Source organism: Pseudonaja textilis, chromosome 1 (assembly GCF_049901715.1).
Source record: "Pseudonaja textilis isolate UNSWEBS1 chromosome 1, rPseTex1.2, whole genome shotgun sequence".
NCBI lineage: Eukaryota > Metazoa > Chordata > Lepidosauria > Squamata > Elapidae > Pseudonaja > Pseudonaja textilis.
In genome coordinates this window covers 52,050,182-52,068,495 of record NC_141990.1, presented here as the reverse complement: position 1 = coordinate 52,068,495, position 18,314 = coordinate 52,050,182, and the positions used below count along the sequence as shown (strand labels likewise).

General features: G+C 36.2%; 1 protein-coding gene across 1 annotated transcript in view; it reads left to right on the top strand.

Moving 5' to 3' along the window:
- Nucleotides 1-18,314, top strand: part of ENAH (ENAH actin regulator) — a 73,608-nt gene that overhangs the window by 39,813 nt on the left and 15,481 nt on the right. The window contains exons 4-5 of the mRNA XM_026695679.2: nucleotides 783-867; nucleotides 11,986-12,341. Coding sequence (XP_026551464.1) covers nucleotides 783-867; nucleotides 11,986-12,341 — 441 coding nt within the window. The remainder of the gene's footprint in view (nucleotides 1-782; nucleotides 868-11,985; nucleotides 12,342-18,314) is intronic.

Sequence of the window (18,314 nt, the reverse complement as noted above, 5' to 3'; positions counted from 1 at the left end):
ATTAAAGGTGTTTTTTTTTTCCTTCCATGGCTGTCTGTTAAAATATAGAAACCCTGCATTAAGTGATACATTGAAAATGTTCTGAATTTAGTACAATCCTTTAGGATCAGGCTAGTTATTGCAGTGGAGGCATCTAAATTATTTTTATGCTATTAGCTCTAGGAAGTTCTGAATAACTAGGATCTCTGGAGGCAATTTTTGTTTAGTTTCCATCTTGACTATGGCATGGTTGCGACATGCATTGTAATTTGTTTACTTTAAACTGATTACATGAAATATGTTATTCCATTTTCTGTATCATCCAATTAGATTCTTAAACAATGGTCAGCAAATTTGACCATTTGATGTATATAACTTAGAATGTAAATTTGTATGTCTTGGCTTATTGTGGTATTTTTCCTTGAATGAAACTTAGAACTGGAGTTCATCCTTTAATAAAGGGGAGGGGTGCAGGCTTTTATTCGGTTTTGTGATACTAATAAAAACAATGTATCCTTACCTGCCTTTAGAAATAATTGTTGATTGTTCTGGCAATCATACCTTCTTCTCCCCTCTATTAGCATTTTATTTAGGCAAATACTTGACTTCAAACTTGGCTTGCCCAAAGATACAAAACAGTTTTATAGTGATACTAAATTTGATGAGCTGAATATGGTTTTATTTAAAAATTATCAGAAATAACACATTAGTAGAAAGTCAAAACTTGATGGAACTTTTTTTCCCAAAAAAGGAATCATCTTTATAAATGATATTGTAATAAAATATAACTTAATTTTCCTCAGGTCCAACGTTGCCTCGACAAAATGCACAAATTCCCCCACAAGTGCAAAATGGCCCAGTACAAGAAGATTTGGAAAGTCAGAGAAGGTTAGTCAATTTTAAAAAGGATACAACTATTATAATAATTATGGTGATAGTTGAATGTTTTTATGGAAATTTAACAAGTTTTGTTCTTCAGAATCTTTGTCATGGCCTTCTCTAATTGGACATTAATGGTCATTTATGAAAAAAGTAAATAATTTAATAAAGAGCAAATGTTTCTGAAAATATCTCTCTTCACAAGTATTTTTAGATAAAAATTGTATGAAATTCTGTGTGAAATTCAGTGAATCTGCAGTGGTGTTACAGCCCCAGCGTGACAATGGTTACGATCCTTTGTCTTTCACCAAACTTGAAGTTCCATCTGGAAGAGGTGGCAGATAATTTCCTCAATGTCTTTTCTTTGCAATACGTCTAAATAATTTTTGCAGCTTTCTTTTGGAATTAGTGAGAGCAGCAGGATATTCACAATAGTTGCCCTTCTAATGATCAATACAATGATAAGGACATCACTTCATTTGAGCTGATAATATATCAAGCTGTTATCCATTTTAAACTAATAAACATTTTGAATCACTGGAATTAACTATGAAAGAGAAGTGCAACTACAGTCTTGAGAGAAATGTTGATACCACAGTTAAAGTGTATATCATCTTTTATCTACCTCTTTTTCTATTCCCCTCTACCCAGAAACTGTTTTTACTGAGTATATGCAGTCAAATTAAACTTTTAATTAAAAAGTTGTAGTGCTCACTGAAACAAAATGAAACTATTAACTCTTATGATTAAGACACTAGTTTATTTGTTTTATTTGTATGGTACCCATTATTGAAGATTCTAAGCAGTTAGCAATCAAATAATAAATCCATTCATAATATAAACAAAACTAAAATAATAAATAGAAAATATAGTCATGCATTCGTCACATCATTCGATTATTCACAACATATCCTCTTCTGCCAGGTATTATCTTCTGAGGTGGGTAAAATGAGGACCCAGATTGTTGAGGGAAATATGCTGATTCTGTAAAACCACTTAGAGAGGGCTGACTGTAAAGCACTGTGAAGTGTTATAAAAGTCTCAAGTGCTATTGCTGTTGCTATTGCTATCAGGGTTTGCTTATTTAGAGGATATGTTCATCCAGTCATCCAAAATGGGCAATTTACAGTTCTTAGGATACATTTTTTGTAAACAACAGCTAAGGTATTTAATAGAATAGCCTTTGAGCAATACTAGCACATGATATTTGCAAACACAATTTTTTTGGTCACTGTTCTCTATTCTTCTGTCTTCCTCTGCTGTTAGCTTGCAGTTTGCTATAAAAAAATTTTCAGCAAATAAACAAGTTTCCCAAAAGCAATGATACTGATTAAGTGATAAGATTAAAACAGTGGTCCCCAACCTTTTCAGCTCTGTGGACCAGCAGCAGGAGGAGGGGGAAAGAGGGGATGGTTCTGCACAAGTGGTGGGTGCGCATATCTGCCATTTGCACAAATAGAGCTTCGCATGCTCATCCGACACTTGCGCTGCTGGTTTCCAATGAGCCACAGCCCAGTAGTGGGCCCAGGGGCTGGGGACCCCTGGATTAAGAGGTATGTTTAAAAGGATATATTGGAAATATTTATCTGTACTTAGCTTAGTTCAACATTGCTGACAGAGCTAATACATTTTAAGACGGAAGCAGGGAGCAAGGAGTTGTTCCTTATCCTTAAACATTAAATATAATCTGATAATGATGGTTTAGTTAAGTTTACTTGGTTGTCATTGCACCTCGTACAACGAAATCAAATACCATTTTCAGTGCACATCATGACCATGACCATAAAAATGTGATGTCACAGTCTACATTTAAGTGTCATATACTCCAGATCCATGGAGCAGTGGCTGTCTACAGTCTTTGTATTGATACACCAGCTTTTGTTCACATAAAGGCTTAAACCTCCCCCTTTGATCTTGCCAGAATCTCTACTCCTGTCCTGCTGGTGAGCTATGCAGCCTTCCAGCTCAACAGCTGCATCTGGAAGGAGTGAATGAAGCCAAGTTTCTGTGATTAGCAAAACACAGCAGTTCTTGATGAATTTAGTCTTTGCAATCTGTAGCCTTAATTCATCCATTTTGTTAGTCAGGGATCTTGCATTGGTAAGAAATATACTTGGAATTGAAGGCTTGTGTGGAAACTTACTCAGCCTAAAGAAAACCCCAGCATGGCATCTTCTCTTCCTCTTCCTGTTCTTCTTTCTCCGCCTCTTCCTCCTTCCTACAAGGATAGTGATCCATGGCTCCCCCAGGGGCCTAGCTGCCTCCTTTGGTATGTTATGAGAATGTATACAATCATCTGTAATAGCTTTTCACATTTCAGTCCAATTTGTAACAAGGCTTGCCGACTATAGATGCTCTTTGCCCCACAGGATTCAGTCAAGGAAAGGATCCAAAACATACACAGAATCATACACACCATACACTGAAAGAAGGAGCGATTAGCCGCAGCATCCATGTGCACAGCCATTTTGAAAACATCTAGCGTATAGCAGATTAAAATTGTGAATTTACAGTATCAATCACAAGACTGACTTAGATTCCCCCCTCTTGTGTGGGAACCTTTGAAATTACAACATGCTAAATGAAAGAACTTACCATTACTCCTAGAAGTTCCAGCCATTGCAGTGCCCCCACATCATGTGAACAGTATATGGGTGCTTGACAACCAGCTTGTAAGGAAAACTTATTGCAGCATCCTATCATCATTTGATCACCATATCCAACCTTCCCTTCTTGCTTTCCACAAGTAAACACAATGCGGAAGCTGGAAGAGAAGCTCACAAGTTACTTGGGTAAATTTCTCCCTTGCCACACACCCCAACTTTCTTCACTCATATGTTTGATATTCCCCTTTGCTCACACTTGCTCCTTGGGGCTGTTTCCTGCACCTCCTTTCACAGGCACCCCACCCACAAGTGCCCTCTTCCTTGGGCCTCTCTGTGTTCACACACATTCCCTTCCCTCTTTCCCTGTCCTCTTAGTGCTTGCGCATACCCTGGGCCTCCTTGCACTTGCATGCAATGAAACCTTCTTTCTCCAGCCCCCCCTGCATTCACATCCCTCGGAATGGGATAATTCTCCATGGGACAATTCAAGAAATTAATATTGATGGAACCATGGGCAATAATAATAATATAAAGTCAATCTAAAAAAATACAAGAGTTACAATAATTTTGACGGAAACATCACCAATAATAAAAATACCTCAATGAAACTATTAATACAATGTTGAATTGTCCCGTGGCTAGTTGTCCCCCGGCAAATTGGCTGCAGTGAGTTTTCTTAGATCCCACCCTGTGCCTTCTTTGTGCCCTCCTTCCTGAACCATCTGGTATTCACACATATTCCTGCACCCAGTGCCTTTTCCAGCCTTCCTGAGCTTGTGCAGTTTTTGCCTTACCACAGAACCTCTGTCTCCAAGATTTTCACAGATTGTGTCAGGGCTTCCCTACCCCATTGTGGTATCTATGTGCTCTTTAACTAGGACTCCTACTTTGTACCTCACAACCTGTGCATCTTAGGTTGCAAGAGCAACCGGACTGGATTGCATTATGTGATGTCACAGTTCACAACCACATCACTTAGAAACAGCAATCCTGGTGCCAGTTGCAATTATAAATTGTATTTGAAAGAATCAGATTTCAATTACATCATTTATTTGTTAATACATATGTACAACTGCCTGGATATAGTGAATAGAGGGGATCTTCACTTATCACTTAATGAAATGGAAACTGACCCAAAAAACCAACAACAACAACCCTTGCATCTGTTCACTAAGTCACATTAATTGTCTAATAAGTTAAAAATAATGTGTTGTATATAATAGTATATTACAAACTACATTATTAAAATTATTTTAAATTAAAGTCTATTCATTACAAGCAGTGTGTGTAAACAGTATTCTTTTTCCCAGTAAAGGCACATGGATTGGAAGGGCGGGGCAGTGTTACAGAAGAAAAACAACTGGTGAAAAAAAGGTTGAGAATATTGGTCAATACATTCTGTATGAATATAATTATTAGTATTCACTTACATTTGTTAGAATGGATGGCATAATGTTTGTTTTTAAATAGAACATTAGTTCATGTTGTTACATTGAATGATTCATGATGTTAATATAGTATCGTGGTATAGAGTCATAAAGGTAAATCCATTGCTACATCAGCTGATAGCTTGTTTAGCTAATAACCTAAAAATAAACTTATTACAATATGCCAATACCTATAAAGAGGGGAACAGTAAAAAATAACTATTTAGACTACAGAATATGAAAATGTATAGGCATCTTTTTAACATTCAGAAACATAATGGATCAAATGTTGATTGGCTTCTGCTGTAAGTAATCAATTGTATTTTGAAGAAAGTTGAATTAGTATTAAACATCCATTAATCCATGAATTAATATTATTGTTCACTGAAAATAAAGGTTATTACTTTAAGAAGAATTATTGGGGTGATGTTCTGTTTCACCATGTTGGCATTTTGTTATGTCTGACATATTTGCATAGGGTTGTATGTAAACCAGAAACTTCAGCATTATTTATAATAGCATTCTGCTATTGAGTTTTTAATAAAAGCTTATAGTCAGTTTAACTGAATTAATATTATTGTTCACTGAAAATAAACAAAGGTTATTACTTTCAGAAAAATTATTGAGGTGATGTTCTGTTTCACCATGTTGGTATTTTGTTATGTCTGACATATTTGCATAGGGTTGTATATAAATCAGAAATTTTAGCATTATTTATAATAGCATTCTGCTGTTGAATTTTTTTCATAAAGGCTTCCTGGGACTGAGAGAGAGTGATTAGCCCAAAATCACCCAGCTGGCTTTTTGCCTAAAGTAGGACTAGAATGCAGGGTCTCCTCTTTCTAGTCTGCCTTAACCACTACATCAAACTGGCTGTCCTTTTACAGAGTATAATGCTGACTTACTTTATTTATACTTAAATATGTTCTCTACAGCTAGATCTTATATCTTTCTATTTGAAACGGATGATAGATCAAAATAAAGTTATCTATCTACATGAAATCCCAGTGACTGAAATAATGGTGTGTGTGCGCGTGCATGCGCGGATATGTATATGTATGTTATTAAACTTTAAGATGGGTAAATATTTGATATTGTTTCTGAATCTGCAGAAAGAACAATTGCTTGTTGACAGAACACCATATGAAATTTCTTGAGTCAATAAGCTATTTCATTATTTTCAGAATACAATGCTTTGTACACAGTTACCAATAATCTAATGTTATCAGAGGCTTGACATTCTTTCATTAAACCAGATTGTGCTGGATGAATTTTTGAAGGCTGTACCTTCTTTAAAATTTGTCAAAATCTTACAGTTTAACAATAGTATCAAATAATAACTTGCACAATTCAAAGGATCCTTTTTCCTTTTTTAGAATGACCATTAAGTAAGCCTTATTATAACATAAAAGCAGAATCTCTTTGTCTGAAGTTTCAGGATATCACTGTTAACAAAATAGGAGAATCTCTTTCTCTTTTTTTGCTACTTGAACTCCCTTCTGGCCCAGTAGCATTTTGGGTTTTTATTATTTCAAAAGTATAAAATATTTCCTGCAGAGATAAAGATATGACTAAATCTTTCAAACGTGTTCTAAAATCTTTGGAAGATTTACAAGTTCTTTTTTAAAAAATACATCTACTCCATAGATATCTCTACATTTGTTGAATATACTATAAGTCTAAATAAAGCTCTGAATGTTGAGAATTAATGTATTTATCATCCTTGCAGAATGTCTTATGCTAGGCATTACATTACAGTTTTATCTGTTTCAAAAAAAAGTCGGCAGTTGACTAGTTTTTCTCACATTCCCAATATATTTGCTTTAAGGAATATTCAGTACTTGAATACATATAGCACAAGTTATCAGATCTAAAAATATTTGGTTCCAAAGTATGATGTATAGCAGGGGTATCAAACTCAAGGCCTGCAGGGTGTTTAGATCTGGCCTGCATGGCTGCCCTGGAAACAGCAAAGGACCAGCCTGTGGTGCTTCTGCCAGCAAAAATGGAGCTTGGCCACACGCGGCCCTCCTGGGCTCTGTTTTCAGCCATGACAGCCTCCTGCAGCACCCTTCCAGCGAAAACAGGCCCCATTTTTGCTGGCAGAGGGGTGCAGGAGACTGTCACAGCTGCAAACAGGGTGCAAGGGGGGCTGCATGTGGCTCCTTAAGCTCCAGTTTCGTGGGCAGAGGACTATCAAAACTAAACAAAAGGATAAATGTTTCCTGTTTTGCATTTGAGCATGCAAGAAGGGACAGAAAAGGAGAAAGGGAAAGAGGAAAGACAAAGAAAAAGTAGGGAAGATGGGAAGAGCAAGGAAGGAAAAATAAGGAAAAGTGGGGAAGGGAGATGAAGGGAGAATGAAGAGGGAAGGAAAAAGAAGAAAAGGGAAGGCAGGAAGAAAGGAAGGATATATATTATAATGAGAGTGAAGGAGTGTCTGAGGGAAGTCCTGCCTTAGCACTTGGCCACCACAGGTGCCCCTGACACAAGTTACAGTGAGCTAGCCACACCCACCCTGGCCAGGCCCACCACACCCTGGTTGTGAAGTCAAACACAACCCTGATTCGACCTTCAATGAAATCGAGTTTGACACTAACATTCAAAGCTTTGCTTGCATCTTGTTTATTTTTTCACTACAAGAAGCTTAAATTATTGTCTTACAATGTATAAACACTTTAAATGAAAATCAAGTAATTTTCACATTTGCTGTTTAATTTGAAAGAGAGAGAGATAAAACATTATTTTCCCGGTAGTCTGACCATGACACATACTTTTGACTGGATTCTTTGTTATTTAGAACTCTTGAAAGCAAGTCATTATCATTGATATCATTAGTTATTGCCTAGTATACTTCAAAGCAACTTTCTTCCTGGATAGCTATAAAATATTAACAACTTTTAAAATTAAAAATGAAAAACCCAAACAATGTGGGGGGTGGAAACCAGTACAAATATATCATCACTTGGACTGTGGCATAATTTAGAATTTTGCATTTCTCATGTTTTGTCTTAACTATTAAATTTGTAAAATACAATACAGCTCTGTTTTCCTTTAAGCTATTCTACTGTTCTGTTAAGAATGTTCTTCTGGGACTTCCAGTGAACATGGCTGACTGTCTAGTCATGGGGGATTTCCCTCTGGATTGAAGCTTTTTCAACTACTAACAAGGGAACCATGTTTTTTTATTTATATTTTTTGCTGAGTTAAGGAGAGTCCTAGAATCACCTCACAAGATTCTCTGTGTAGCAGTGGTCTGCAAGAAGCCTCAGTAGCTATGCTTCAGAGCAGCCGGTGAAATATTCAGCTGTGGGTGGAGTTGCAATTACTTCACTGTTGAAAAAGCACCCATTTTTCAAATGGACAATAAGTTGTGCCTTTCATTTCTTAATTGTTTTATGAGATTTATTATCTTTATTAAGCTAAAAACCTCTTTTTAGCCATAGCCTGTTACTGTGGATATCTTCGACATTTTTGGATATCTTCGCCATTTTTGAGACTTGAGACCTTTGAAGTTGAGTCTGTAATGTTATTATCTTATACTGTGATAAAAAGAGTTGGATCTCCATGCCTTTTTTTCCTACCCTCACCCTCTTTCTCTACCTTCACTCTCTCCTCTTTCCTTTTTCTTCTTCTAGTTTTTTTTTCCCTAAGGTTATATGATTTTTATTTATTTATTTTGATTTGTCAACCGCTTACAAGATAATAGGTATAAGTAAAAACATAATTATGAATACATGGATACATATAAGAAAAACAAAAAAAATATAAAAGAAACAATAGGACAGGGATGGTAGGCACGTTGGTGCGCTTACGCATGCCCCCTGCAGACCTCTTAGGAAGAGGGTGAGGTCAATAGTACAGTCTAAGGTTAAAGTTTTTGGGGTTTGGGAAAGAAACCACAGACTCAGGTAGAGTATTCCTGGCACTGACCACTCTGCTGCTGAAGTCGTATTTCCTGCAATCAAGTTTAGTGCGATTAACCTTGAGTTTGTATCTGTTGTGTGCTCTTGTGTTGTTATGGTTGAAGCTGAAGTATTCATTGACAGGTAAGTCATTACAATGTATGATTTTATATACCGTACTTAGATCAGACTGAAGATGGCGTAATTTAAGGTTTTCTAGGTCTAAAATTTCAAGTCTGCTGGCATAAGGTATTCTACAACGAGTACAGGAGTGGAGAACTCTTCTTGGGAAATATTTCTGGACTTTCTCAACTGTGTTAATATCAGATACGTAATGTGGGTTCCAGACTGATGAGCTGTATTCGAGTATTGGTCTAGCAAATGTTTTGTATGCTCTAGTTATTAGTGTAATATTACCAGAGAAAAAGCTATGTAAGATTAAGCTAACAACTCTTAATGTCTTTTTGGCTATGTAGTTACAGTGGGCTCTAGCATTTAGATCATTAGAGATGAATACTCCAAGATCCTTGACAGAGTTTGGATCATCAACAAGGTCTTGATTATTCAGCCTGTATTTTATTTTCTGATTTATTTTTTTTTGCCAATATGTAGGACAGAGCATTCATTTGTTGAGATTTGAAGTTGCCATTTGTTTGACCATTCTGATACATAGTCAAGGTCTTTTTGAAGGGTAGCAGTATTGTCTGTGGTGTTGAATAGCTTTACATCATCAGCGAAGAGAATGCAGTTGCTCTTGATATGATCACAGAGGTCATTTATGTAGAGTATGAAAAGAGTTGGTCCTAGAACACTGCCCTGGGGGACACCACTGTTGACAGGTACAGAATTTGATAGGACGCTCCCAATTTTGACCATTTGTTGTCTGTTTGACAGGAATGCTTCTATCCAGTTATGCAGTTGTCCAGAGATACCATAAGATTTTAGTTTTAGGAATAGTTTGTCATGTACCACTGAATCAAAGGCTTTACAGAAGTCTATGTAGATTGTGTCTATTGCTTTGCCCTGATCAAGTTGTGTAGTCCATATGTTTTTGCAGTGTAAGAGTTGCAGATTACAGGATAGTTTTTTTTCTGAAACCAAATTGTTTATTGGAGAGTAGGTTGTTTGTCTCTTAAGTGGAGGATAATGGATTGGTTAATAATTGATTCCATGACTTTACAGGTGACGCAGCATAAGGAGATTGGTCTGTAATTTTCAACTAGGCTGGGGTCTCCCTTTTTGAAGATGGGGATGACTGTGGCTTGTGACCATAGGTTAGGCAAGGAGCTGGTCCTGAAAGATTTTTCAAAGATTATGCTTAAAGATTCTGCTATGGCAGTGGATAGCTTTTTTAAGAAGTAGGCACATATTCCATCTGGTCCAATAGATAGAGATGGTTTTAGATTACATAGTGCTTTTTCAACATTGTCTTCTGTAAAATCGATATGTATTAGATCATTGTAGTTGGCTGTGGTTTGACTAGGAAATACTGGGCATGATCCATTGCTTCTTACAAATATTGAGCCAAAGAATGTGTTAAAGATGTTGGTTTTAATGGTGTAGTTGTTGAATGTTGAGGATAGTTCACAGATGATGGTCTCAGGAAGAGCAAGCTCCTGGGTAACTTGGATGTTTTTTAGATGTAAGGACTTTTTATAGAAGATAGCAACACCACCTCCTCTACGAATTTCATGATCTGATCAGTAAACATGATAGTCTCTTACTATGGTAATGGAGTCAGGGAGAGATGCATTGAGCAATGTTTCACAGACAAATATGATGTCGAATTTAGCCATATTTAGTAAGAGGAGAAATTCAGGTATTTTATTCGCAAGGCTTCTTGCATTGAGTAGCTTGCATTTATGGCCAGCAGTAGTTGGAATTGAGGTAGTTAGGGGCGTGCGTGCCTAGTCTTGGGTGATGGTGGATTGGTTGAGGTAGGGATGTGGTTGAAGGTTAAAGCTGAGTTGTGGGTTGTGTGACTTACTTTTGATACAGTCAGCTCGGTAGTCAATGTACAGGTCCTTCTCTCCATAGTCTAGACGTTTTTTGAGTTCAGTGTGGAGTACACAGGAGCGGGCATGTTGCTGTATGGTTAGGTCAGGGCGAGAATGGAGGTTCTTATGGTTAGTGTTGCTTTTGGCAAGTGAATTTATAATATAAATGAATTTACGTTTGCTTGATTCATTTTTGCAAATGACCCTGCAGAAGCGTGGGGCCACAGAGCGTCTCTGTTTTTGAGCTCTCGGCCAATGCGGGAAATGTCAAGTATTTCATCAGGGGAGATGGTTGATGCTTGATAATCACTGATGATGTTTCGGACAGTTGTGATTTCATCATTGTCATTGATGTCCTCTAGACCAAATAAGATGGCGTTTGGACGTTTCCATTCACGCTCAACAGCTTTTCTGGTGAGGATTGGGATATCATTATTTGTCTGATTTTTTTTTTTTTTGTGGATTGGGTTGTGGTTGTTGGGTAGAGCTGTGGTTTGTAGCTATTGGATGTTCAGGTTTTTGCGTTGTGACTTTTTTTTCAAGGTTGGATAATCTTTCTTTTAAAGCATCCACGGATGCTACTATGGTGTCAAGGGATATTATTCGTGTTTCTATGGTATCAACTCTTTCCTCATTATTTTCATTTTTCTTTGTGTTTTATAATCTGATAAATTAATAAAAAACATTTAAAACACGGAAAAAAAGTGTCCTTTTAAAAGCTGTGTTTAAATGTTTTATGGTGAGCATATGGAATTAAGATTTAAGTAATCAATTCTGCCATGTCATTTGGACTCTGTGGGTTTTTAAAGGTAAATCCTCTAAGATGGAAATTGTTCATAGTACTCCAGCCTTAAAACTGGTCTGTTTAAATTGGAATTTTGTTCTACTTGCAGAAGATCCATTATCCTCTTGAGCAGTTTTGAGTATTGCACATATGATTAGTGAAAATTTCAACAGAATTGTGTGCACAAACATCTGTCCATAGATATTATGGAAATAGCAGAATACTATTTACATTAACTAATAAATTCTGGATCAAAAAACAAGCTAAACAGTAAATTAAGTAACCACTGTGGTATATAAGACTGAATCTTTTACCATAACATCCTGTGTATTTAAAAACTTAACGACCAAGTTTCTTTTATCCTGATTTAAATACTTTATTTAACTCTTTTTATTTTCTTTATTTTAGGCAATTGCAAGAACAACAACGACAAAAAGAGTTGGAAAGGGAGAGGCTGGAACGGGACAGAATGGAACGTGAAAGGCTGGAACGAGACAGACTAGAGCGAGAGAGGCTAGAACGAGAAAGGCTAGAAAAGGAAAGACTGGAACGAGAACGATCAGAACAAGAGCAACTGGAGAGGGAACGTCAGGAGAGAGAAAGACGAGAACGAGAATGGCAAGAGCGCCTAGAGAGAGAGAGGCAAGAACGGGAAAGACAAGAGCGGGAGAGATTGGAATGGGAAAAACAGGAAAGAGAGCGGCAAGACCAACTAGAAAGAGAGCAGCTGGAATGGGAACGAGAGAGGAAACTGTCAAGTGCTGGTAAGAATTTCAAAATTTTTAAAATACAGATTTTCTGATTAGCTTGGCTTGACAAAGATTAAACTTATTTCCCAATTACTTGTACGTTGTCTAATTAACAAAAGCAGTTATATTCAGACAATGTATTCTGTTTTTGAAATTTAAAGTGTGTCAGTGTGACTATATTCATATTGAGCTTTAATGTGAAGTATCTGGAGGGATTGTCATATCTCAAAAAATGCTTGCTTAAGGTTAAATTAGTAAGCAGGTAGTCTTTTCACTTAATAAGCCACTCTCACATTTTCTGCACAAAAACTATCGATTCTGTGCTTTAGAATGAATTAGAATAATTAATGACAATGAGCTGTTATTTTGCTTTAGGGGAATTAAAATTATAAGTATTTGCATTGTGTCAGATTTCAGTGTTTTCCAAATTTTATTTCTTACAATAGTCAATTTTGCAAAGCAATAATGCTCATTAACATAAGTGCAAATTTTCTGGCTTCATTCTGTATATATTATACAATCAGAGGCATGCAATTAGAAAAATCTTATGAAAAAAAGAAAATATAACACTTGGACAACGTCATGGTTGCTGTGCTGATACAATTCCAGTGAGACTAGAATGTAAAATATGCACTTCGTTCCAAAATATCTGTACCTTGTCCTTCAAAAGAGTCTATAAGTCCTTGTTTCTGCTATCCAGTAGTCCTGTTATTAGCACTAATCCTATTGCCAGAATTTAAGATCTCTTGCTTTTTCATTTCAAGTGGTTTATGTTATTGGCTTCTTGTTCTTGTCTCTTTGTTTATGCTTTTCTGTTCCTTTTCTCTTAGTTGTAGCCTCCTCTCTCATGCCCAATAACAAGGTAGCCATTTTCAGCTTTGAGTCTGAGCAATGTGGTTTCAGGGCCTAGAGGAGAAACATATGATTGAAGTTATTTTCAAATCAACTGGATGTACAGGGAAAACATAGCATATATGAGGCAATATGAGTTGTAAACTAAGCTTATACTACCATATTTTTCATACAATAAGACACACCTGACCATAAGATGCACCTAGGTTTAGAGGAGGAAAACGGGCAATGATAAAGACAGAAGAGGCAGGGTTTAACATTGTAAAAGGACTCCACCTCCATGGCCCATATTTTTCGCTCCATAAGACGCACAGACATTTTCACCCACTTTTGAGGGGGGGTGGGAGTGTGTCTTATGGAGCGAAAAATATGCTATGTATTTACTAGCTATATTCTCTGGCTGTTTTATTCACTAATTTGATAACAGAAGATAACTTTTAACAGCTAGTTGTCTGTAATTGCATGAGTAGCATGATAATTTAATAACGTTAATAGGCTGATCACATGAAGATTTTTTCTTAAATCTTTTGGCAGCTATATAGATAATATTTTATATTAAGTATTACATGGATTTAGGTTATATTGTCAGTGTAGAACTATTTCCAGTTTTCAACAGGTGTATATATATATATGGTGTGTGAATTTTCTTTTGAAGTTGAATGGCTCAGGGATTTATGTGGTACAAAATCTAATCCATATTTTAGAATGATAAGAATAGTTTCTAGGAGCTAACTATTGTTGTTATTTAGTCTTAACCTGGCCATACTATATTTTCAAATACAGTTTGTGAAAACTAATTAAAAGCTATGGCTAAAATAAAACACAATTTAATATTTGGATGACTGTTTGCTCACTTTGATAGTTAAACTGCCATAAATCTTAAACATAATCAGAGTTTTCCACTTACCGTGAATATCTCTGAATATACAGTCATGTGAAGAACTAAGTACACTCCATCTAATTTTTTTCTTTTTTAATATATATGAATATATCAATCTTATTTTCATTGAAACAGTATATAAAGATAAGGGTGGTATAATTGAACAAAAACCCTGAATAATTGACTGCAATAATTTATCAAACAAAAATTGACAGGTACATCATTTAATTCTGTGGAAAAAGTTAATCTCCAAGATCCCTTCCAGCTTTATGATTCTATGTTTGCCTAGATCCTCTCTAATGATGTTTTAATAATTTGTACCTGATCCTGGTGCACCTGATTCTAATTTTAGCTCTGTGAGATAGGGATACATGTATGTTTGTTAGGGAGTATTTACTTTTTTCACAAAAAAATGCCTACATGTTTATTTAAATTATGCAATGGTATAAATGATACAGTGTAATTGGTGCGTGACATTTGTTATCTTATATCTCCTTTATCAATATCGTTGAAATGATCAAAGATCTGTATATTAAAATACGTTGAAACATTCAGTAGGATATATTTATTTTTTCACATGATAGTAAACCTAGAGAGTAAGTAATTCATTCTTATCATACTATAGACCATGAATCTAAACATGTACTAGTGCTTTATAGCTTTGTAGAACCTTTTTTGTAGTAAAACACGATTAATTTGTGCAACTTTGCAAATGGCTATTATTAGCTTACAATATTTTTCTAGCTTCCCTTCCCACACTTATTACTCATTATTCAGAAATATCAACTGCTTAAAACAATAAGTTATTTCAGCTAAAAAATATACATCCTGCCTTTTAATCTAAAAAGCCTTCTTAATCCTGACAAGCAGACCTACTACAGCTATTTTACATGTTGAATTTACAGCAGTTCCTTTGCCCTACTGTGTTTCCTGTCTCAGTAGGGTTATTTTAGCTACTCATTTCAGGAAGAATGCTTTCATTTTTTATGCTTGTCATAGATCATTTGAAATGTGATATCTACTTTCTTTAAAGAAAATCTGTGATTTTAGCGGCAATTTGGAATGGTTTATAGTAGTGGGCAGCCCCTAGCCAACCTTGTCTGGTTTTAAAAAGCTAAAGAGGCTAAAAGCTTATTAGCAGCAGAGCTTTAGTCCAGATTGGAAAGTCTTGCCTTGGAAGAAGGCAATAGTAAATCATTTGTGTTGTGTTGTTACCAAGCAAACCAAATGAACATGTTTATATATTTAGTAGGAAGTGACATTATCCTAAAGGAGCCTTTATTTTTTTGTAGATATCTGAGAGAAAGTTCCAATGGAGCCAGTGGGATTTACTTCTGAATAGGCTTAAAAGTTTGTGAACCTTTTTGAATTTTCAATGTTTTTGCATAAAGCACAATCTGTTTTCCAGACAACTGCTAAAACTAGGTAAAGAGAACCCGGTTAAACAAATCAGTCAAAACATTATACTTGCTCATTTATTTATTGAGGAAAATTATCCAAAGCTAAATATTCGTGTGTGGCAAAAGGATGTGAGCCTTTGCTTTCAGAAATTGATATGCTTCCCCTGGGCAGCAATAAATAAATGCAACTAAATGTTTCTGATAATTGTTGATTAGCCCTGCACATTGGCTTGGAGGAATCAACTCAGGGAGGAGTTGGTGGGTTTCATTATATAAAGTGCCTGCTTTAGCTTCTTTCACCATATTTCTATAGAATTAAAGATAGGACTTTGACATGGCATTCTAAACCATTAACTTTCATATGCTTTTACCATTTTTTGGTCATAGGACTTGCATATTTTAAGTTGTTGTCTTGCTTGCTGCATGACCCACTTTCCCTTGAGCTTCAATTTACAGACTAATACCCTGACATTTTCCTCTACAATTCAGAATTCATAGTTCCATTGATGATGGCAAGCCATCCTACTTCAGAGGCAACAAAGCAGTTCCAAATCATGATACCATCATACCATGTTTCACAGATGAGATAGGATTACGGAGTTAAAATACTATGTTCTGTGTTTACTTTTGGCAAACAACATTTTTCATTGAAGCTCAAAAGTTCTATTTTGGTCTCATTCATTGACAGAACGTTCTTCCAGAAGCCTTTTGACTTATCCATGTAGTCTTTTGCAAAGTGTAGGTGGCAAAAATGTTCCTTTTGGAGAACAGTGACTTTCTCCTTACAACCCTGCCATGCACACAGTTGTTCAATCTGATTATTATCCAATTGAATGAATCATCTGACTCTAATTTCTCCTTCAAATGAACTGATAATTTAGAGGTTCACATACTTTTACTTCATACAAATGTTTAGCTTTGGGCCATTTTCCTTAATAAATCAGTGAACAGATATAATATTTTGACTGATTTGTTCAATTGAATTCTCTCTATCTCAAAATGTGAATCAAATGTGACTGTTTCTCCACACTTAAAATATAGAGAAATGGTCAAGAAATATAGAGAAATATGAAAAATTCAAAAAGAGTCACAAATATTCTAACACTATTGCAGTACAGTTGCATTACTTTGATTCAGAAGAGTTGTTTTGGAACACAAACTCATATTTTTTCTAAGATAAATTGAAAAAAAATTTTTTTTTTTCCAGGTTCATATGGCTACTGTAGTTGTGTGGTTTTGCTGCCACTGTGCAGTCCTGAAAGTTCTGAAAATAGTTGTGGCTGCAAAAAGGTGCAGCTGCTCCTGCATATTCCTTTTTTAAACTAAATCAAAGCCCTGGTAGACAAGGTTATATTATTCCTATAGTAAAATTATACCCTCCTCCTCTGTAAAAACCATTAAGATTACTAACCTCCAAAAGTATTAATGTCTGATCTAGGATGATTGTTGAAATGTGGTAGGAGACTGGCAGTGGGCTTCTCTTGGTGTCTTGTACCATTTCTGTTTTCTAGCTCCATGTTATGAATCCCAAGACCTGGTTATTAGATTCTTGATGGTCCTGGTCTCAGTCTACTGCTGTTAATATCAGATTGACTAATAATAAGGCTCTAATTCAATATTTTATTTTGAAGGAGAGGGCCAATCTGGTTTGAATTACAGAAACCTGAGGGTTTATAGAAAGAAGTCATCCTGTTTTATAAGCATACCTCCCTAGGATGTAAACATTAGCTTTAGTTCAAGGACAAGGATGAAAGAATGGCTGCTGTCCAGGAGAATTTTATTGCTTTCAGAGGCACTGTCCCCTACATCAGCGGTCGCCTACCGGTGGGCCGCGGCCCACTGGTGGGCCTTGAGAAAATTTTGGTGGGCCGCAGAAAAATCTCACCCCCAGAGCACCCCACCAAAGCAATTAATCCAGGCTGCACAGAAACACAAGGCTGCTCAGCTCACATGGCCCGGGGGAACCCTCCCCGCCCACTCACTCCTTACCGGCAAACTTGTCTGCTAAGTTGCTATTTTTCCTTTTTCCGACCATCATCTGTTCTGCTGTGTCAGGAGATTTAGATTGGCTGGGAAGCTAATCTATGGTTGGATTTCTAGCTAAGCACAGCCGAACCTCCCTTAGGATTGAAGGTTTGCTTGCAAACAAATTCAATGCAGACTCACGGCAAGCAAATTTGAGAGACTGAGCTAGCTGATGGCAGATGGATAGATCACTGAATCATTCTGTGAGCAACTCAATCTGCCTGCTGATTTTAGATAAAAGTTGCTTTTTTAATAAAAAAATTCAATATTTACATACATGGTGTGTTGTGAATTACTTTTGTGAGTTTGCTTGCTAGCAAATTTTATGAGTTTGCTTGCAAGCAAATTTTATGTGACAGACTGAGCTATCCAAAGGCAGATAGATAGATTTCTGAATTAATCTGTGATTCTATGAGCAACTCAATCTGCCTGCCTGCTTTGCCTGATTTTGGGTTAAAGTTGCTCTTTTCTTAAAATAAAAAATTCAATATTTACATGCATGGTGTGTTGTGAGTTAATTTTATGAGTCTGCTTGCAAGCAAATTTTATGTGACAGACTGAGCTAGCCAATGGCAGATAGATAGATCTCTGAATGAATCTGTGATTCTGTGAGCAACTCAATCTGCCTGCTTTGCCTGATTTTGGGTAAAAGTTGCTCTTTTTTATAAAAAATTCAATATTTATATAAATATTTATAATGTTTATATAGAAGCCATGCCCAGCCAGTCACCTGACCACCAAGCCACACCCACAAATTAGGCCATGCCCACATAACCAGTTAGTCGTCCATGGTATCTAAAATTATGAGTTTGGTGGTCCCTGAGGTTCAAA